This window comes from Gaeumannomyces tritici, assembly GCF_000145635.1.
Source record: "Gaeumannomyces tritici R3-111a-1 unplaced genomic scaffold supercont2.1, whole genome shotgun sequence".
Taxonomy (NCBI): domain Eukaryota; kingdom Fungi; phylum Ascomycota; class Sordariomycetes; order Magnaporthales; family Magnaporthaceae; genus Gaeumannomyces; species Gaeumannomyces tritici.
In genome coordinates this window covers 7,304,095-7,323,423 of record NW_008804545.1, presented here as the reverse complement: position 1 = coordinate 7,323,423, position 19,329 = coordinate 7,304,095, and the positions used below count along the sequence as shown (strand labels likewise).

Genomic DNA, 19,329 nt, shown 5'->3' with positions numbered 1-19,329 from the left:
TATGAAGTGCGCCCAAATGCGGTACCCCTGGGCATCATGGTTCAGACTAGTGTGAACCATTCAGGCGTGGTCCCCTTCCTGGCCTCGAACGCTTTGCCGTTCATGTGCCCCGCCAGGTAGCACTCCCCGACCAGCGAGTAGGCCAGCTGCCTAGGAGGGAGGCAACAGTTCTGCTCTGGTGAGGCGCCCCCGGCGACATCGCCCGGCTGCTCACGCAGGATGAGCGGGACGTCCCCGCCGTATAAGAGAACAAAAATGTCGCCGGGTCGCGTGCCCGTGGGACACAGGCCCTTGAGGGGGCTTTCCTGGTGGGGATCGGAAGCGGCGTCAAGGTCCGTGGCGCCATATAAGGAATCTACCGTGCGCCGTCTATAGTAGGCATTGAAAGCGGCGCTCGGGTCCGGGGTATTGAGCTTTGTGGGCTCCAGTGTAAAATGGCAGTCCGGGATGTGATCGAAGGAGTCATATATGCGCCGTATCCGGTGCTTGATAACCTCCAGCTATTGTCTCGGTACCGTTTCTCGCTGAGACCAGGCAGTATTCGCCTGGATGACGGAACTGTTATTCCAGATCCCCAGCTCTCCAGTCGGATCAAAAACTTGCACAAAGGCGGACATGGTATCCCCGAGTCTCTTCAAGGGGGTTGGATCATCTTTGTCGAATATCTTGTTCAGGAAACCCGAACCGTAGCCCCGCGGTGGCTTGAACCGTCCCAAGTCCGCAACCTTCCCAACAGCCTCTCCCTCCAGGACTAGAAATCTTCCGCTGTGGCTCTTCAAGTGGCAGGTCTTCAAGTTGGCTGCAGTGTCTCCCGCTGCGCAAGACATGCCCATCTCCAGGCCAAGAGTTTGAGCTGCCCATAGAGAGGTGTCGCTATCGGGTATGGCCCACGAAGGGGCCTTTGTCTCGTTGTGACCTTGGCGGGACTGACACTCATGCGTGGGCTCCAGAAACCCCCGAGGATGCGCTTTTATGTCCCGCCGTGTTCTCCCCGTGGCGGCATAAACAGCCGATAAGATGCCGAGCTTTTTGTAGGTCTGGTTCCACTAGTGTAGGACGGTAGGCACAACGATAAGTAAGGGCGCCGAGGGCTATGTTCTGAGATGACTATCCTCTCGCCGCTCCACCCGTATTAGCACTGCAATATTGCTAGTGCTCTCCCGTGCCATGGCCATTTCTTGTTTATCAGCAAGGGTGCTGCGGGAAGTTGGGGTCGCTTCACAATCAAGGGACAGAGTGATAATCGGATATGTATCAAGAACATGGAGGAGGTTTTGGTTCGGAGGGGAGGGGAGGGGGGTATCTCCACTTTCTGAATGGGCATGGGGGCAGGCAGGCAGGCACTTAGTTTCTTATTCATCTCTCGTCGGCTGGTAACCTAGCGTCGTTGCACCATTAAACAAATACCCCATGGTTACGGCCTGAGCATCACTGGCTGCACATGTGGTGCTGACGGCGTGTCTGTGCGGGTGGGTGGGATCTGGCGTAGAGCGGACGTCAATATTTGATGGACTGCGGCGGGTTGGACGGTGTGGAAGGCGAGTCCCGGGCGTTTGGCACAACTCATTGTATAGTTTTGCGGGGAGCTATAAACAGCTATCAACATGGGGAGCCATTCAAAAACCTGCCTACGTTACTCTCGATCTTAGTCGCGGTAGCATTCTGCACGTACCTGGGCACATATGTATAAACAGCATCGTCACCTTGGATCGGTTTACGCGTGTGCAACCCAGCCGATCGACTCCACCTGTTTGCCAAACACCAAACATCACCCCCCGGAAACCTCCACTGGCCCTGCGACCCTGCTATAATTATCCTGTCACGGGCCTTCCACCGAGGCTCGAATCCTACCTTTGGCTTCTATTAATCGCCCCAAGCTTCCCGTCCAGATGGAGAGTCCAGATCCCGAATCAGTCGGCTCCGTCAAAGGCTCGGACGACCAGTTCCCTGCCTCAGCCTTGCAGCAACAGGTAATGCCCGATTTGGGGAGCAGATCGTTCCAGACCCAGCGAACCGAAGAACCGACTCGGTAACCCGGTCTGAGCGCAGTCGAATCTTTTGGTTTGACGGTCGTGTCATCTACCCGCCTTGCGAAAAGCTTTCTTCATCCCATCCCGCCCCCTGCCTTGATCGTCAGGAGGGGGAAGACGGGAAAATGTCCGCGAACCCTCCACATTACCGAGGGCTGGCGCGGGCCCCATCTTGTTGATCCAAACAATGCCATATTTAGCGTGAACTTTGCACGGCCTGGCCTTTATTAAAGATGCGTCTTCTGCTGTCAGTCTACCTGAAGCTACAATGTCGCCACCTTCCTCCGTCCCCCCGCCCTCACGGTCTTTTCCTTTGTAGTATCTCCAACGTTCAACATAACCGCAGGCTCGAATATACATACTTTGTTCATATACTTGTTCACAACCCACCAACACCCGGCAGCAGCAGCAAACAAGACCCCAGCCATGTCGGTCAAGATGACGTACCGCGTCGACAGCTGCTGCCGCAAGCCCGACCGCGCCTCGGCCACGCCCCTGAGCGCCGCGACCTGGGTGCTCGTCGCGCTCGACCACAACGGGCGCTCGTACCTCCCGTCCCTCAAGATCGGCACGCGCACGCGGCTGCTCCCCGCGTCGCCACCGCCGACGGACCGGCGCGCGGAGCTGGCGGCCGTCATCCTGGCCATGGAGAGCGCGCTGCGCATCTTCTGGAAGTTCGCCGAGCGCCTCCCGGCCGTGCGGTACCCGGACGTCACGATCTGCTCCGACTCGGCCTACGCCGTCGTGTCGGTGCTCGAGGCCTCGGCCTTCGACCCGCGCGGCGCCGCCATGGCCGACCGGCCCAACCGCGACCTGCTCGCCGACGCGCGCCAGCTGTACGAGCGCCTGTCGGGCCTGGGCATGGTGCGCGTCCGCCACGTGTCGAGCGCCGAGAACTGGGTCGCCGACGCCGAGTGCAACAGGCAGCTCGACCGGCTGCAGGCCCAGCGCGACCGCCCCGTCGCGTCGTCCCGGAAGCGCCTGCTGATCCCCGCGGGCGCCGGCGTCGGCACCGCCAGGAACAGGACCGCAAAGGTCCTGACGCTCGACTCGCCCTCGGTCCTGCAGGTGTGGGACCGCCAGCGCGACGTGGACGTGGCGCCCCTGTCGCTGCCCTTTGTGGCGCCCCTGCGGTTGAGCGCGAGGGCGTTCTGAGTGTCCGAGGGCCTGGCGGCGCGGGCAAAGGCGGACACATCACGATTAAAATGTTTTGGGCGTTCATTGGGGTGGATGGGAATGGGTCGGTTGGGGTTTGGGATGGGTTTGGTGCGGGTTTGGCGTTGATTTAGCGTTATGATTTGGGCATTTTCGAATTAGTCAATTTACTACATCCTGTGACACCAAGACTCCACGAAGTTTAGAATTGTACTAATACCGCCCATCATTCTTCTCTAGTCCTCATCCAAGCATGGCAGATCTTGTCCAGCTAAATCGGCATGCAAGTAACATCTTAACCCAGCAAGTGTCTGTCTACGGGGATGGTAGCCTAGCGATTGGCATGTCTCCATACGAGCCTGGCTTGTCAAAACATCGACAGGCCTACCTCGGAGTTGGCCAATGTCATGCTCAGAGCTGCGATGGCTCCAGGAACCCTGCCGGGGCCATGAACAGGTTATAGCCGACAGGAAGATATGTGGGATTGGGGATGCATGAAAGCAGACTAGGCTATCAAATGGACAACCAAAAGGCGAGAAGGTATGTTGCAATCCCTCGTCATCAACGACCCGCTAGGGCGCCCCTACAATGACACTAAGGCGCTCTTCAGAGCCCTGCTTGCCGCGCTGAGCCTGGTGTCGGTGTTCCCCGGCTTCGAGGTCGTCGACTGTATGATGCCGTTGGGAGCGCGGTAGACGCTGGTATGGCCGCGTTCCAGTAGCTGGTGCAGCCGGGCTAGAACGACAGCTGGCACGACGCGGTACTACAAACTTAGTTCGCCGTGGGGGGCGGCGCGGCCTCGCGGGCCCGCTAGTGGCGCAGGCGACGCGGACCGAATCGTGCTGCCTGCCCGCGATGACTACCGGGTACCTAAGTGGAGGGGTACGTACGTGGCGGCAGCATTCACACCACGGTCTGGAACTACTCGCTTTGCCGAGGACCTGGCCCACACGCCTTCTGGTGCTGGTGGCGTGTCCAGACCGAGGTGCGTGGCATTCTGCTGCCCGATGAGTGGTACCCCGTAGACAGGAAGTCAAGTCGTCCGCGCTCTGGGCTGGCTAGCCTGCCGCAGTCCTCGTGTGTACGAGGTGCATTTGCCTTGGTGAGCACCATGGGGCGCTGGATGTACCGTGCTGACAGTTGCTAACAGCTGAAAAGGCCAACCTTGCATCGCATGATGGCGAGTGCGGTTAAGCTTAAGGGCGTGTCGTTCGATATTGACGCCTAGCGCCCTCGCGTAGGCGATGCAATCTTGGTATAGCAGATACTGAGATGTAAAAGACGGGGGCGTTTCCTTCTCGAGTGCTTCCAGCAGCAACGACCCCCTGAAAACCTTGGCGGTGAAAGCCCACATTGCCCACATCGCTGGGCTCCTGGATGCGTTCCACGAAGCGCTCGACTCGAGCACTCACTTCACCGCCACATCGCCTTGGGGGGGGGGGGAGGCAATTTTATCGGCTGCGAGCCGGGCGGGCGAGCGGATCGGCGCCGACAGCCGAAAGACAACAAGGAAAATCTGGGGGAAGGGCGGACGATCACGCGCAGGCTCGGGCCGGAGCACTGATCTTTGGTCATCCGTCTGATCATGGCCGTAAATCATGGACCTGTCATTCATGGCGACGAACAAGGGGAGGGGAAGAGACGCGGCAGCCAGAGTGGCGGGACCTGTCGCAGAAAGACGGGCGGCTGACAGCGGCCTCGTGTCAGGCCTCTCTCTTCCAATTTGGCCCAGCGCAAGAGACAGAGAAAAACAACCGTCATTGCGGCTCCAACAATCCCGGAAACCGCTACCACTGATTTTGGTCCAAATGAGGGCGCGCTAGTCCATATGTAGGCAGATGGGTCGCACTTGGCCCGCAGGACCGTTGGCGCTAAGGCCGGATTGGTGCAGGCTAGCGAATGATGCGTCGGCTAGGCCCCCGTTTCAGATCTTCGAGACGGCACTGAGACGCCATGGGGGCCCACCCCGCACTTTTTTAGGCCAGAAGCTTTGGCAGCTTCCAGGCCCCATCGTCCGATTTGTTGTCTCGGCCTTCCGCGGCCGCAGCCGCCTGTTTTTTTTTGTTTTTTTTGGTTGAACGTGCGTTGTTGGCTGGGGCTGCCATGCATTCATTCCCTTTCGATTTTCTCGCCAGGTCAAGACGCCGCTAGACATGACAGCAGTTCAGTGCCAAGCATGTCTGCCACTTCGGCTGGCACCCGTCAGAGTCCCTGTGTGCGTTCTGGCCCGTTCAGAGAACGCTCCAATACGGTATAGTACCTCTGGGTAGTATCCTCGTAATACAACCCGACGCCTACCACCCATTTCTGCAACGCCTCGGCGCCCCCCAGATCGATCTCCCCGCCGCGCTGGGCGGCGATGCCGAGCGCCGTCGGTGCAACGGCACCGCACAGCCTCTCTCCAGCAGCGCGTTTTATCACACGCCCGTGGCCTGTGTCATGTTCGACCAGGCAGGCACCAGCCTCCAAAAAAAAAAATCCGCACACGTAAACAAAATGGGCACACTCTGAAGTCAATTTACTCACACCAAATAATAGCCAGTGCCTATTTTTTTTATATGGAATTTAATGGGTAGTCATTTCCCCTTCGCCCTTTGTAATTTTTGAGAGGATCCGAGGCGTGTGTTATGATAACGAGGCATTGCAATCAATTGAATTGATTTTCTGTAGAGTTTGGGTGGGGAAAAATATAACGTGTGCGGATTTTTTTGGAGGTTGGTGGCAGGACAGCGAGGGGGGAGAGGAGAATGGTAGGGCGGCCGCCATCGCCCTGGCGGGTAACCTCTGCCGACCTGCGTGTCGGATCTGCGACCAGCACTGGGACCCCCCTTGCACATTCAACGTCGCCCCTGGGTCGAGGGGTCCTTTTCCTTTGGCGAGATAGGATCTGCGAGCAAGGAGGAGGCCCAGAGTCGCCGGGGTGCCCTACCCCCTTTTTTCCGTGCTGGCCCACACAACCCACCTTCCTCTCGCCTAACCGTCGACACCGACTTTGACAATGCCGTCGTGAGAGGCGACCAGATATAAAAGACGGGGCGGGAGCTCCCTTTGTCCCCCTCTCTCGTTCCTGTTCCTCACTCCGAGCCTCCAATTCCAGCCTTCACCAAACCATCTCTTTTTCCTGGTAACTTCCATTCTTTTCCGCCGGTCGGTCTTTACATCATCAAAACAATATTTTTTTGTTTTATTTCAACCCCCACAAAAAACCACCCACAAACTACCCCCCCAAACGGAAATCACCAGCCAAAATGCAGATGTCCCTGACCACCGTCCTCTTCGGCCTCGTCGCCCTGGCCGCCGCCATGCCCGGCGAGCCCCTCATGGCGCGCCAGAACCAGGGCCGCCCCGTGCCCCAGGGCACCTGCTGCGTCGCCAACACGTCCCTCAAGCAGGACTCGTGCCAGGCGGCCGGCGGCGCCGGCAAGTGCGTGCCCGGCGGCAACGACTGCGGCAGCCGTCTCAGCTGCGTCGCCCAGGCCAACCTGGTCTGCGACAACAACGTCAAGGAGCGCAACGGCAACCTCTGCCGCGCCAAGGCCGCCAACAACAAGCTCTTCGACGGCGGCAACCTGATCGACAGCCTCGGCCAGGCCAAGGTCAACTAAGCTTGTGTGTGCCCCCCACGCACTTGCTTGCCTCTCTCGCCATCGAAGAGCGGATGACGAGCTTCGGTCGATTCTTTTAAGTTTTTTTGGTGAACGGCTCGGAAGGAAATTTTAATACAATGGCTTGATTGTCGACCCAACTGCTTCGTCTCTGCCGTGACCTAATTCTCCCCTGGTTGTGATCAAATTTGTTCTTTGTGTATACCAAGTTTCCACCCATCTTCTCGCCATTTCCCTGACACCACATTGGGCAGTTGACAGCAGCTCTGACTCCGCTCCGAAATTAGCCCTTCTTTCTACCGTGCTGCCTCTAGCTCACTGAGGTCTTTTCCCGTGCCAGGCCGACGACGGGGCGGCAGATGTGCGGAGACATGCAGTGTGTGCTGCCTAACTAATCGCACTGGACGCTCTGAACCGAGAGCCAGCGTTGGCTGGTGAGGAGAGCAAAGCCTTCATCCCACTTGAAATCATTCTGACCGCCCTTTTTCACCAGGACTCTGCATTTTTCGTCGCTGTTTTGTGCGTTAGATCGGTGCGTCAACACTCGTCGCCTTGGATCGGCCCGGTGGTTGCGTCCGTTGGGGGCCTTGAAGTGCTCAGGTAACGAGCTGAGGATTGGGCCCAAAGGGCTGGGGCACTTACGCGTAATAGCGGCACTGGTCGTTGGTAAAATGCTTGCCAACCTGTGCTCGTTTGCAATTTCCGAGGTTGACTACATGTGCCAATTGCTTCGGTTAGATGATTGCTTCAAACGAAGGGCGGGCTGCGGGACATTATGAGAAGCAGAAGAGTACTTACCACAAGCGCCATCAGTGGTGACGTTAACCATTCTCCAAGAGCCATCTAGGGGGGACGCCTTAAAGGCGACGGTGTGCACATGCGCAGCCTCTGCAGTACCGAGCAGGAGGCTTGCAACAGCAGCGAGCTGGACGACAAAGACACGAAGGACAGCCATTGAAACTGGTGAGAGTCGGATCTTAACAGCCTGAATTATCACTTTGGAGTGCGTGAGTAAGACTGGGAATGGCGAAGGGATCACGGATGGCTGGGGGAAAAGAGGTGTTCAGGTAGGCTGATCAAATAGTAGCTGGTCGAGCATTTATGTAAACAACCTACAGGAGGCCAACGATAAAAAGTCTCCCCTTGCTTTAAACTACACATTGAGAACTACAGCGGGGTCTTGATCGAATACGGCTCAATTCCATCCGCGACTCAGCAAAGACGACCCATGCCCCGACGGCTAAGGCTGACAGCTTGGCGTCATTTCCTCGTTCGGCAACCAGTGGTCCATTAGCGACGCACAGTTACACGCAGAAGGGTGCCCGATAAAGCTGAAAAATGGGAAATGGTTCGAAAAAAATCAGCGTGGCTTGCATGGCGACCGTTTGTCGTTGCCAGGCATGAAATTAGCGTTTTGCCAAGTTTCGGCATACACGCGAGGTGTCATCGGGTCGAAAAATCCGACTCGATCGAGCACTCACGTCAGCCCAAGCCCAGTCTAGCCTCCCGTTCGACCTGGGTCAAGTTGGCCGTTATCCCATCGTCAAGGACTGAAGAGGAAGCAATGAACCCTATTATTCGCTCATTTAAGCGCGGTATTGCTTTGCATAAGCAGCCACGTTTCTTAGTCAAACGTAACTGGACGTGTTAGAAAATTGCGGGGATAGGCGCCAAGAAGTATTATCGGTCAGGAAGACGTAGACCCTGCATCTGAGGTCTTTGTCGCTCGCTAAGGCCCAAATACAAGCATTCGGTCCAATTATTCGCTCCCTTTTAAGCACTGCCGCTCGGCACAACCACTTTGATTGCCCAGTTGAAGTTTAACCCAAAGTCTTGCCAAATTGCGGGGATAAACGCCAAGTCTCACAGTAATCTCAGCTCGAGTCAACCTAAACCATATCCTTGGAACATGCGTCGAGCCAAGCCCGCTAGCTTACCGTTCGAGCTTAGTCGGGTTAGGTTTGTCTCTCGCCAAGGGCTGAATAGGGCTGAAGAACGGGCCATGAAGGGTGGTGGGTGTTCGCTGCGACAAAACACCGCCGGGGGCTGGGAGCAGCCATATGGAATTGTTTTGAAAGGCTTTTTTTCGCACCGCCTGAGGCGCCCTCGGACGCGCCGACACCACTTGTTTTCCCCTGTTCGAGCGACGGCTGGACCCGAAGTCGCTCAAAGGCTCAACTTCAGTCGCTCAGAACGTTATTCACGATGGATTCCTAATAACCTATATAATTATCACGGCGCAGACTCCCTCATCGCTACAACTTTGCTACCATCACATCTCCAGCTCATAGAGCCTTCGAAACTTACAGCCGGTCCTCTTAATTTGTTTCCCCTTAGGCCTTTTCCCACGATTCTTCTGTCCTCGGGATGTCTTCCACTCTGGTCAAAGCCGTGGTGCTGGGGGTCTTCTGGTCTCCGCTCCTGGCCGCACCCGCTCTCGCCGGTCCAGCCGCCTTCCCCGGTCTGCTCATGACCCGCGAAGATGCGTTTTCCCCGGACATGCTGCCACCCGACCTCATCACCATTGGCGATGAACCGCCTGCCCGTCCTGCCCCGCGGTGCGCGCGCCCCTGTGGCCCGCACCAAGTCTGTGTCAACTCCGTCGCTTTCGGTCCCGTTTGCGCCGCGAACAAGAATCTCAACTCGACTTCGGCCCCGGCTGCCCGCTCTCTCAGCCCCCGGTCCGAGACGCTGCAGTCTCGTAACCCGCTCATTTTTGTCGCCGAGCACTTTGCCGGCATGGCGCTCGACATGGCTTTCGGCGCCATCGTCGGCGGCGAAGTCGATGTCGTTGCCGAATTCGAGAAGATCGCGGAGAAGATGGTGGAGCAAATCAAGGGCATCATCAATGAGGCCCTAACCGCGTCCTGGGAGGCTCGCGACAAGAAGTGCGCCCTTAACATCCTTCAATCCATCTCGGAGTACGCCCGCACCTACACCAGCAACACGGACAGCAGCAATATTGGCAACGACCTCACCACCATCAAAGGAATCATGGGCGACAATGAGTGCAACGTCAACCTGATGCTGCGCAACTTGAACGATCCGGCGTACTCGGTGCATGCCACCCCGTTCTGGATTCTCATGGCGTCCGCTAAGCTTGGGCTGGTGAGTTCCATCTTCAACAAACCTCTTGTGACCCGCATGGCTCGTCGACGAGTGCCGCACACCGCGATGACACATCTAGGTAGCCCCTTGCTAATCACCTTTATAGTGGCAAGAACGCATCTTTCTTCAATCCCTCCTGGTCCCTCTTTGCACTGTCCCTCATTGCGCCCAAAACTTGCAAATTTTCAAGGATTCGTACAAGGCCGATGCGGCCGCCTTTTACGCAACACTGCAAGACACTTTCTACCGGAAGGCCTATTACGCGATGTTAAACACGGGCGGGGCTATCCTCTACAAAGATTGGGTGGATGAGGATTGCATCAAGAAGAACGCAATTGGCGTCTGCATCGAGTACGACTATGAGGTAGCCTGCCACGGGGATTATTTTTTCAACTGGCCCGGTCAAGCAAGAGAGGTTGTATACACAGTGTCGTCCCAGGCGGTACGCTCTAGCGAGGATTCGGCGAAGAGTGCCTGTTGGAAAGACCTCGACCCCAAGCTTCTTTCATTCAGGGACGAAGCCTTTTTGCACTACCTCGTCCTCAACTCCCGTCCGGGTACGACGATTCTCTCGCCTGAGTACAACAACATTCGATCTCTGTGGCAACATATCGCCACTAAGGGCACCCACGAGGGATGGGTGCCTTGCGCGTCGAACATCACGCCTTAGTCGTGCCTTTCTGTGTCACACGGAGGCACCCGACGATACTTGAGAATAGACTCAACGGCTTGAAGCGGGGTAACAGAGTGCCGGATCAGTAGGACCAATCGTTGAAACAGGGCGGCCAATCGGCCCTACGGCCTGACTACACTGCAAAGCAGGTCGAGCTTGTTTGCAATGATATGAGCAACATGTTTAAAAGAGAGGCTTGAAGAAGATCTATCTAATAAAATACGACGGTTCGTACGAGTGTCGACTCGGCTACGCGGCCATAGGAGAACCAGGTGCTCTGCTATGCTGTCGCTGTCCCTAAAAGCAGTGAATAAGAAACTCAAATAACGATTGTAAAAGGGTGCGAGTAAACTGCGGCATGTAGGAGAAAGGACTCAATGGTGACGACAGGGCTTGCGAGGAAGAGGGCTTGGTCTGGTGACAGGCGAAAGCTGTCGGGAGAGGGAAACGAGAAAAACGTGGGATAGCAAGGGAAGAAAAGAACAAGGGGATCTAGTGAGCTGACAAAGGGACACGCGGGGTCAGGCATGTGAACTCCCTGCGGTAGCGTTCTAATAATGGAGACAGTAGAGCACCATCGTGGATCAGCCGGATCTGTAAAGCAGCACCGGATGCAGATGTCTGGTATGACAAGGCAACCTGCGGACCGGCGTCGCCATATGAAAGTGCAGGTCCGCGCTTGTGGCGCAAGAGCCGCTGACAGGCGATGAGACGATGGCTATTGGGCAAGACGCGCCACAGATGTCGCAAATCCCAGCGCGACCATGTGGAGCCAATTGATAGCACACCTCCTGCTGCAGTGCCGCAAGTCGATGATCAATGACGATCAGACAACGTCAGGGCGTGAGCCGAAAGTGCTCCGGACGTTGTCCGAGACCAGATGATGCGCCACGATCCCAAGTTCTCCACTTTCCACGGCGCCTACCTCAACGAAAAAGTCAAGTTCGATTTGCAGAACACCTTCCTCGAAGAAGAGACGGAAGATCAGCTGTATAAACTGTTCGCCCACGTCAGCATTACCCGCGATCCTCGAGCGAAGCGTGACATGGTGCCAGACGAGGTGTGGGCGAACCTGCCCCCAGACCCTGAAATGGTCGAGTTGGAGGAGCAGCGAGCGGCGCTTAAGCGGGGACAATATCCCCAGCCGGACGCACGTGTCATGACCGCCCCTTCTCCGCGTCGCCCTCGGAGGCGCCTTTGCGCAACACCAGCCTCGAGAGCGGGGCAAACACCTTTGCCAGGCCGGCGTAGGCCGGCACAAAGGGCGCGACCACGACGCCGACCACGCTCTCGAACCACGCATCCGGGAACGAGCGCACGACCATGGCCCAGGGCAGCGAGAAGAGCGGCAGGACGATGCAGACGGCCCACTGGGCGGGGCCGATGGGCGTGACGCTGAAGACGGCGCCGCCGACGAAGACGATGGCGACCTGGCAGCCGATCATGAAGAGGTTGATGCAGATGAAGTAGGGGTTGCGTTGCAGGCCCTCGAACATGTTGAAGCCGTTGTCGAGGCGGCGGCAGTTGAGCTCGTTGAAGATCTGCATCCACACAAACGTGTTGAACACCATGGTCGACAGCTGCAGCATCTGGTCGCGGTTGGACGGGTCGAACCCGAAGATGCGCGAGCCCGCAAAGTAGAGCGTCACCGTTACGGCCAGCTGGAAGATGGACTGGCCGACGATCATCTTCCACATGTTCATGGTGATGAGCGGTGCCGCCTTGCCTTGCGGCGGTCGGTTGAGAATACTGTCGGTCGGGGGGTCTGTCGCGAGCACGATGCCGGCGAACGTGTCCATGAATAGGTTCACCCACAATAGTTGCACCGCAGTCAGCACCGACTTCATCTCTGGGTGCGTGACGGCGCTGACAAAGGCCAGGATGACGGCCGTGATGGACACGGTGATCTGGAACTGCAGGAACTTTTGCACCGAGTCGTTGACGGCGCGGCCCCATTTAAGCGCCACAATGATTGAGCTGAAGTTGTCGTCCATGAGCACAATCTGCGACGCCTCCTTGGCCACCTCGGTGCCCGAGATGCCCATCGAGAAACCCACGTCGGCCGCCTTAAGCGCCGGCGCATCGTTGGTGCCGTCGCCTGTAACGGCCACCGTCTCGCCGAGCGCCTTGAGCTTGCGCACGAGCACGCGCTTGTCCTCGGGCGACGACCGCGCCAGCACCTGCAGCCGCGGCACCACGGCCGTCATGTCGGCGTCGCTCAGCGCGCGGAAGGCCGGGCCCTCCATGATGACGCCGTCCGTGTAGATGCCGCACTCGGTCGCGATGGCCTTGGCCGTGACGGCGTTGTCGCCCGTGACCATGCGGACGGCGACGCCCGCCTTCTTGGCCTTGGCCACGGCCTCGGGCACGCCCGGTCGCACCGGGTCCTGGATCCCCACGACGCCCAGGAACACGAGCCCGCGCAGCAGCTCCGCCAGCTTGACGTGCCCGTCCTCGTCCGCGTGCACGCCCGGCGGCGGCCACGACGGGTAGTCGCGATACACGAGCCCGATGGTGCGCAGGGACCCGCGCGCGTACGCTTCGATGGTCGCTCGCAGGGCCATCGTGTCCGAAGCGGTGAGGTCCGTCACATCGAGCGCCTCCGCCGAGAACGAGGGGCCCGACACGCCGGCCTTTTTGTCGCAGTACTCCAGCAGGATCTCGGACGCGCCCTTGACGAGCAGACGATACCCCGCGCCGCCGCGCAGCCCGATAACAGCAGCCATGCACTTCTTGGCCGAGTCGAAAGGCATCATCTGCACAACCCACTCGTTGGCTCGCGCCTCCTGCACCGACTGCAGGCCTAGGTGGTCTCGCGCAAGCTGCAACAGAGCCGTCTCCGTCTTTGAGCCGATGAAGGTGGGCTGCCCGTTGTCGTCAGTACCCTCGAATGCCGTCGAGTTCACAGCCACCGACTGCACAATGGCAGCGCGGGCGGCAGGTGAGATGGAAGACGACCACTGGGCGACGTTCATGGCCGAAGAATCTGAATCCGAGTCGGACGAGGATGGGGTAGTGGCGCCGCCAGGCTTGGTGAACTTTGTGCTGCCAAAGGTGCCGGCGACTACCGTCATCTTGTTGGTGGTCAGGGTGCCCGTCTTGTCGGAGCAGACAGTCGTGGCGTTGCCCATGGTCTCGCACGAGCGCAGCACGCGCACGAGGTTGTTTTCCTTGAGCAAGCGCTTCGTGGCGAAGGCCAGGGCGAGGGTCACGGCAAGGGGGAGGCCCTCGGGCACGGCGACAACGATGACGGTGATGGCGACGATCTGGGCAGGTCAGCACAGACTCAAAAGGGGCATCACAGATCACCGGCAAGACATACAAAGATCTCGAGGAAGAAGGAGGCCTTCTCAGACGGCTCACGCGCATCGTTGCCCAGGTTGGCCAGGAATCGGAAAAGCAGGACGAAGAACAGAAACGAGGCCGAGCTGACGGCCCACTTGGAGATGTTGACGGCCAGGCCGGCGAGCTTGACCTGGAGCGGCGTGGGATCAGCCTCGATGCGGATCGACATCATGATCTTGCCGAAGCTCGAGTGGACGCCGACCGAGGTGGCGACGTATGTGCCAACCCCTTCGAGCACGCGCGCGCCCGAGATGATGAACGGGTCCAAGTTCTTGGCGCGTGTCCCGGACTCGAGCATCCGCATCACCTGCTCGCCGCCCATCTTCTTGAGCGCGTCCGACTCGCCCGTTGCCGAGGACTCGTCGCACTTGACGTCGTGGCCGCTGATGAAGATTCCGTCGACGGGAGCCACGTCGCCTATTGTTTGAAAGCGACATGTTAGTCAACCACACGTGAGGGTGACAAAAAGGGGGCACGCTCAAGCAATACATACCCGGCTCGAGCTGCACCACATCACCAACCACAAGCTCGGCCACGTTGATGAGCTGCGACTTGCCGGACCGGATGACCTTGATCTCGCGGTCGTCCTTCTTCGCATTGAGCCGCACAAACGCGCGCTCCTTGTTCCAGTCCATAAGCCCGCCGACGACGACGACAATGATGACGGCGATGCAGATGGCCACACCCTCGACCCAGTCGACCCGCACCTCGTTCGTCTTGTGGTTCGGGCGGAACGTCTCGTACAGGCCCAGCGCCAGCGAGATGGCGGCCGCCACGCTCAGGACGATCAGCACTTTCTCCTTGTACGCCGCCCACATGAGCTTGTAGATGGGCGTGGCCTTCTTGGACGGCAGCACGTTCTTGCCAAAGACCCTGGAGCGGTCGGCGTAGCGGCCCGCAGCGGCGGCGGCGGCGGCATTGTGGTTGCCCGACTTCTCGATGCTCTTCTGGGGGAGGCCGCCGCCGCCGACGGCCTGGTCGAACGAGACGCGGAACGGCGCCGCGGTCTCGTCGACGCTCAGGCCGGAGGCGACGTCGGTCTGCAGGCCCTTCTCGATGCCCCTGAGGCCGCCGAGGGCGCGGAAGGCGTCGAGCGACTTGGGGTTGAGCAGCTTGCCGAGCTGGCCCGGCGTGAAGGCGAAGGGGTTGTCGCCGGCGACGGTAAAGTCGGCCTCGGTGCCCGGGTCGGGCCGCAGGGCGGCCTCGACGTCGACGGGCACCGCCACGGCGGTTGCCAGACTGGAGAAGCTACGAAGGGACGGGGTGGCGAAGGGGTTCTTGCTGTGGCTGTACGAAGTTATGCTGCCGTCCGGGCTGGCGGTGGAGGCGCCGGTAAAGGGGCGGATGGTGGTGGCGTCGCTAGGGCTGCGGCCGTGGCCCGCCAGCACGACCGGCTCAAAGGGCCGCGGTTCGACAGGTGAGTTCTCGTCGATCGACTCCACCGCCTTGTTGAAGATTCCGGGGACCATCTCGAACAACTTGGAAGGAAGGAGGGAACAGGGGGGAAGGAGGAAGAAAAGAATGGAAGGAAGCCCCGGGACCAGGAGGCGGCCAGTCTATGCAATAGACCGGGCTGTTGGAGAGATGGGTTCGCGCCGGCGACCAGGCGGCGATCTCAGCAACAAGCTAGAAGAGAAGGGAGAAGGATGACCCTGGATCGCGACTCTATCGACAAGATCCGTAAAGTTGGCGGTGGTGACCCAAGGCTCACCCCAGAACACGGGCGCATGGGCTGGCCATCTTTATATGAACCCACAACATAGGTACATACAGACAGCCGGCGCATATTGCTCATCTCATGCATGCCAGAAAACAAACGCCCCCGAGGTGGCCTGACAACCTTGGCATCCCAGAGGCAACCCGTGGCCTCCCCTGTCCCCCGATCGCTTGATGGACGCTTGCCTCGCGTGAACCTTCCCCGGCGGCGGTAGTTGGGGCAAGCTTTTCCCGGCAGGTTCCAAGCGCACGGGCGGCTGATTGGGCAACGCCCATGTGCCATATATGTGTGGGTAGACACAGAAGGAGGTAAAAGGGAAAAGGCGCGATGCGACTGATAGTCGATCTTGGCTGGGAGGCTGTGCAGTTCGAAACGGCAGATTTTTCTCGACGCGGACCACCCCCGAACAAACCAACCAACCCTGGATCCTCGACCGCGACATCGGGACGGGGTGAGCTTAAACTAAAAAGAAAAGTGGTAGAGAGCTCGGCATGGGGAGGACCCGACATGGCGGCTCAGCCTCTGATCACACCTTTTTTTCGCCGCTCCGGAAAGCTTTGGAAAGCTTCATATTTGCCAAGGCTAGCTTGACCTGCCGTGGTAGCATTCGATGCCAAGTCTCCAGAATACTGGCTTCGCTCGCCAGGGGCCCGGCAAAAAGAGCATCCGGCAAGGTCTGCAGGCTGTTGTTGCCGCTGCTCCAACGTTCGCATAAAGTATTTCGTCATGAGGCCGATTAACCGGGCGCGCGTGTCTGGGGGGCGAGGGTCGATGCCTTCCTGGGTAGACGACACAAACACAACTCATTCCCTCTCCCTTCCTTTGTTGTCCGCATCGCAGGGTTGATTGCCTCTGCGGTGCATCGCGCCTGAACCAGTGTCAATCGTGATTGCGGCTTCCATCTGATTGACTAATTGAATCAATGTAGCATCGTGGCCGGCGTTTGATGAACGTCGCGTGCACATGCCTGCCTTGCGCGGTACCCGGACGGCAGGGAACAGATCAAAAACGGGGAGGCGGATTGGTAAAGAAGAAAGTTGATGGTGTCATCGAGAAGCACAGTCCGGAGAAGGTCGAAGCGAGGAGGGTGGCAAGGCCACCTGGTGCCCGTTTGAAGAAGCAAGCGCCACCCCCCATAAGGCTTGGCGGGTCGCGCTTTCCTACCCGGACGCTGTCTCTCAAACGCACGGGAGAGCTCCGAACCAGGGGCTTTTGTTTGCCGTTCCTGGAGTTCGAGACCGGATCGACAACAGACACGCGCCACCTCCCGGGCCCGCGCGGGACTGATTGTCGCCCAAAGTGGCAAGCGGGAGATGCGACGTCACGCGCCGGGCTGGAAAACCTGCAAACCCAACACAGCTCCACGTGGCTTAGACGTCCGCCCTACCCTCGTCCCTCGCGTGCGCTTTCCCTCCCAAGTGGAAGCGGGCCCCGCCTGGAGTGGAGAGGGCCCACGCCTCGAAATGGGACGGTGTCTAGAGAAACATCACGACCCGCACCATGGGTGGCCGTGCTTCGCTAGCCTTTTTCATGGGGCAGCAAGCGATATCGTGGAAGTGCTTAAACAACGAGATGTGCTGAGGAAAAGATCGCAATTACTGCCAAGGCCGGACATCCACCTCTCGGGGGTGGCTTGTACGGACCAGAGAGATTCCGTAGCTTTTGAGGTATATATCGCTACCGTCATTTCTTACGCTAACTGTTGTTTCAAGGCATACCCAAGGATCTCCCAGTCTTCGCGGTGTCGTCTGTCAAAAGCTCCCATCCATGCAAAACCACCTGTTCCCTCCTGACAAACACCATCTCTGGTCTTGATCGATTATAAGCCATATTGAATAGCCGGATAGCACCGCTGTTGAGTGTTGCTGATACATCCTTCATGAGAAATACCTGGCAACACCTCTGTCGAACATGCCCTCCCCCTCAGGGCTCGCGCCACCAGAGGTAGATATCACAGTCTCTCTCGTCGTCCAACACGATCTCCTCGTAGAGCACCCGAAACTTTAGCGGTTCTTGGAGGAAGCCAAAGCCGTCCCTGCAGGGCGAGCCCATGACCAGGGACTCGAACCCGTGACGCTCGCCGGCCTGCTCGTACATCCTATCGTAGATGTCCTTGAGCTGCTCCATGGTGGAGCAGCAGCCGGGGTCGACGGCCTGGAACAGGACGTAGGCCGGTCCCGTGGCCATGTCGACGACGCCCTCGCGCATCAGCTTCCGCAGCATGCCGTTGGCCTTTCTCCAGAACCTGAGCTCGGGCGAATTGAGGCTGCGGCCCGCCTTGAAGCAGACCTTGGAGATGGGGAGTGCTGTGCCGCGTTTGCGTCAGTGCCTTGGCGGCGTCCATCCGGCACACTGGCAGAAACAGATAAAAAAAAAGACAAGACTCACATCTGGGCCGGATCGTGACAAACGTGGTCAGCCTCCAGAGCACGAGAGCCCCGACGATCTCTTTGGTGGCCTCGGACCTCGCAAAAACGAAGGCCAGCGACGCGTCGTCGATGTCCCCCCTTCTGTCGTATCCCAAGAGGCCGGTGACCAGGTCCGGCGTGGGGTTGTGGCCGAAAGGGACGTGCCCGGCCAGCCTCCCCACCACATGCATAATATCTTCACCGGCCTCGACTGTCGACGAGAAGATGACAGGGACGCCTCGGGCGTCGCTGTTCGAATACACAGCACTCTCCAGGGCCGCCGGTGAGAGGCTAATGGGGGCGCTTCGGGCGTTGCTGTTCAAATCCACGGCACTATCCTGGGTTGTCGGCGGGAGGTTAACGGGGACACCTCGGGCGTCACTGTTCGAATCCCTGGCACTCTCCTGAGCCGTCAGCGGGAGGTTAACAGGGACGCCTCGGGCGTCGTTGCCCGAATCCATGGCTCCAACGGTCTGCGTGACGGCGGATGGGTCAGGGGTTCTGCCAGTGGTGTGTGTACAAGATAGCAGCTACTTGGCAAGACGTGCACCGAAACGCCGTGGCAGCGCGCGCCTAGATAAGATGATAATGGTCTCGACGTCTGGGAATCTAGAAGGCTCTTGACAAATTTGAGCCGGTCACTGTTTGTTGTCCACCACCCGTCACTTGGCCAACAGCGGCATCATGTCACGGAAGGCGCGTGAGACTTGGAGCAGGTGGCACTTGGAGCGGGTTGACGCAAAGGGATGGACCGCTGTTACCGCGCAAGTGACACGGCTGAGAAATCCATCATCTGTGCTCGCCCTCGACTTGTTGCTCCAGCCAATGCCTTTTCTTCGCCGCCATCCGACCGGTGCCCTTCCTCCAGGTTGCTTAACATTGGTACGATTTGTTCTTGCTGTGTGGGTGAGATATATAACTAGCAGTTTTACCGACAGCACAAACGGCGGCCGGAAATGTACGGGCACAAAAACCTAAAAAAAGAAAGTCGAAACTGCTGAAATCGGGATTCGAACCCGGGTCTCTGCCTTCTACGTAGAAGTGGGAGGGCAACGAGTTAACCACTACTCCATTCCAGCTGGGCAATTTCCGACATGACGGCTGGCTGGTAGATTGTGATTTATCACCAGTCGGATTCTCGCCGCCGTTTGCCCTCCATTCTTTGTTCTTTGTTCTTTGTTCTGCCCTGCGGGCTGCCTTGTCCTGTCCACTTTGTTTTCCGCGTCTGCACCTTCCCTATTGTCGTGCCATCCGGGCGGGCGGGAAGCCACAGCACAAGCCACAGTGC

At 58.5% G+C, this 19,329-nt stretch overlaps 8 protein-coding genes and 1 non-coding gene across 9 annotated transcripts; 4 read left to right on the top strand and 5 right to left on the bottom strand.

Annotated features, from left to right (window-relative positions):
- Positions 1 to 41: 41 nt before the first annotated feature.
- On the bottom strand, positions 42 to 833 carry GGTG_02303 (hypothetical protein; the record flags this gene model as incomplete). Its single annotated transcript, XM_009220074.1, has 2 exons — positions 42 to 500; positions 606 to 833. 2 exons carry the CDS (start codon positions 831 to 833, stop codon positions 42 to 44), a joined length of 687 nt encoding a protein of 228 aa, XP_009218338.1.
- Positions 834 to 2,456: 1,623 nt separating this feature from the next.
- On the top strand, positions 2,457 to 3,185 carry GGTG_02302 (hypothetical protein; the record flags this gene model as incomplete). The annotated part of the gene is made up of 1 exon (XM_009220073.1): positions 2,457 to 3,185. One exon carries the CDS (start codon positions 2,457 to 2,459, stop codon positions 3,183 to 3,185), a length of 729 nt encoding a protein of 242 aa, XP_009218337.1.
- A 542-nt stretch (positions 3,186 to 3,727) lies between these two features.
- On the top strand, positions 3,728 to 4,413 carry GGTG_02301 (hypothetical protein; the record flags this gene model as incomplete). Its single annotated transcript, XM_009220072.1, has 3 exons — positions 3,728 to 3,854; positions 3,933 to 4,170; positions 4,344 to 4,413. The coding sequence occupies 3 exons, from the start codon at positions 3,728 to 3,730 to the stop codon at positions 4,411 to 4,413; spliced, it is 435 nt and encodes a 144-aa protein (XP_009218336.1).
- A 1,745-nt stretch (positions 4,414 to 6,158) lies between these two features.
- Positions 6,159 to 6,790, top strand: GGTG_02300 (hypothetical protein; the record flags this gene model as incomplete). The annotated part of the gene is made up of 1 exon (XM_009220071.1): positions 6,159 to 6,790. Exon 1 carries the CDS (start codon positions 6,434 to 6,436, stop codon positions 6,788 to 6,790), a length of 357 nt encoding a protein of 118 aa, XP_009218335.1. The 5' UTR covers positions 6,159 to 6,433.
- On the bottom strand, positions 6,783 to 7,894 carry GGTG_02299 (hypothetical protein). The gene is made up of 3 exons (XM_009220070.1): positions 7,589 to 7,894; positions 7,433 to 7,502; positions 6,783 to 7,302 (listed from the first exon to the last, which is right to left on the bottom strand). The coding sequence occupies exons 1-3, from the start codon at positions 7,743 to 7,745 to the stop codon at positions 7,182 to 7,184; spliced, it is 348 nt and encodes a 115-aa protein (XP_009218334.1). The 5' UTR covers positions 7,746 to 7,894; the 3' UTR covers positions 6,783 to 7,181.
- A 1,140-nt stretch (positions 7,895 to 9,034) lies between these two features.
- GGTG_02298 (hypothetical protein) lies at positions 9,035 to 10,674 on the top strand. The gene is made up of 2 exons (XM_009220069.1): positions 9,035 to 9,898; positions 10,005 to 10,674. Exons 1-2 carry the CDS (start codon positions 9,158 to 9,160, stop codon positions 10,566 to 10,568), a joined length of 1,305 nt encoding a protein of 434 aa, XP_009218333.1. The 5' UTR covers positions 9,035 to 9,157; the 3' UTR covers positions 10,569 to 10,674.
- On the bottom strand, positions 10,263 to 16,946 carry GGTG_02297 (hypothetical protein). Its single transcript, XM_009220068.1, has 3 exons — positions 14,410 to 16,946; positions 13,894 to 14,333; positions 10,263 to 13,837 (listed from the first exon to the last, which is right to left on the bottom strand). The coding sequence occupies exons 1-3, from the start codon at positions 15,383 to 15,385 to the stop codon at positions 11,729 to 11,731; spliced, it is 3,525 nt and encodes a 1,174-aa protein (XP_009218332.1). The 5' UTR covers positions 15,386 to 16,946; the 3' UTR covers positions 10,263 to 11,728.
- A 610-nt stretch (positions 16,947 to 17,556) lies between these two features.
- On the bottom strand, positions 17,557 to 18,502 carry GGTG_02296 (hypothetical protein; the record flags this gene model as incomplete). The annotated part of the gene is made up of 2 exons (XM_009220067.1): positions 17,557 to 17,939; positions 18,022 to 18,502. 2 exons carry the CDS (start codon positions 18,500 to 18,502, stop codon positions 17,557 to 17,559), a joined length of 864 nt encoding a protein of 287 aa, XP_009218331.1.
- A 534-nt stretch (positions 18,503 to 19,036) lies between these two features.
- GGTG_20036 lies at positions 19,037 to 19,120 on the bottom strand. Its single transcript has one exon. It is a non-coding gene; the product is annotated as a tRNA-Gly (tRNA).
- Between the last annotated feature and the right edge of the window lie 209 nt (positions 19,121 to 19,329).

Coding starts and splice junctions, on each gene's coding strand:
- GGTG_02299 (XM_009220070.1), bottom strand. CDS start 7,745: ATGGCTGTCCTTCGTGTCTTTGTCGTCCAGCTCGCTGCTGTTGCAAGC. Junction 7,503..7,588: donor CACCACTGATGGCGCTTGTG/GTAAGTACTCTT, acceptor TGGCACATGTAG/TCAACCTCGGAAATTGCAAA. Junction 7,303..7,432: donor GACCAGTGCCGCTATTACGC/GTAAGTGCCCCA, acceptor CGCACAAAACAG/CGACGAAAAATGCAGAGTCC.
- GGTG_02298 (XM_009220069.1), top strand. CDS start 9,158: ATGTCTTCCACTCTGGTCAAAGCCGTGGTGCTGGGGGTCTTCTGGTCT. Junction 9,899..10,004: donor CGTCCGCTAAGCTTGGGCTG/GTGAGTTCCATC, acceptor TCACCTTTATAG/TGGCAAGAACGCATCTTTCT.
- GGTG_02297 (XM_009220068.1), bottom strand. CDS start 15,385: ATGGTCCCCGGAATCTTCAACAAGGCGGTGGAGTCGATCGACGAGAAC. Junction 14,334..14,409: donor TGTGGTGCAGCTCGAGCCGG/GTATGTATTGCT, acceptor TTCAAACAATAG/GCGACGTGGCTCCCGTCGAC. Junction 13,838..13,893: donor CCTTCTTCCTCGAGATCTTT/GTATGTCTTGCC, acceptor TGACCTGCCCAG/ATCGTCGCCATCACCGTCAT.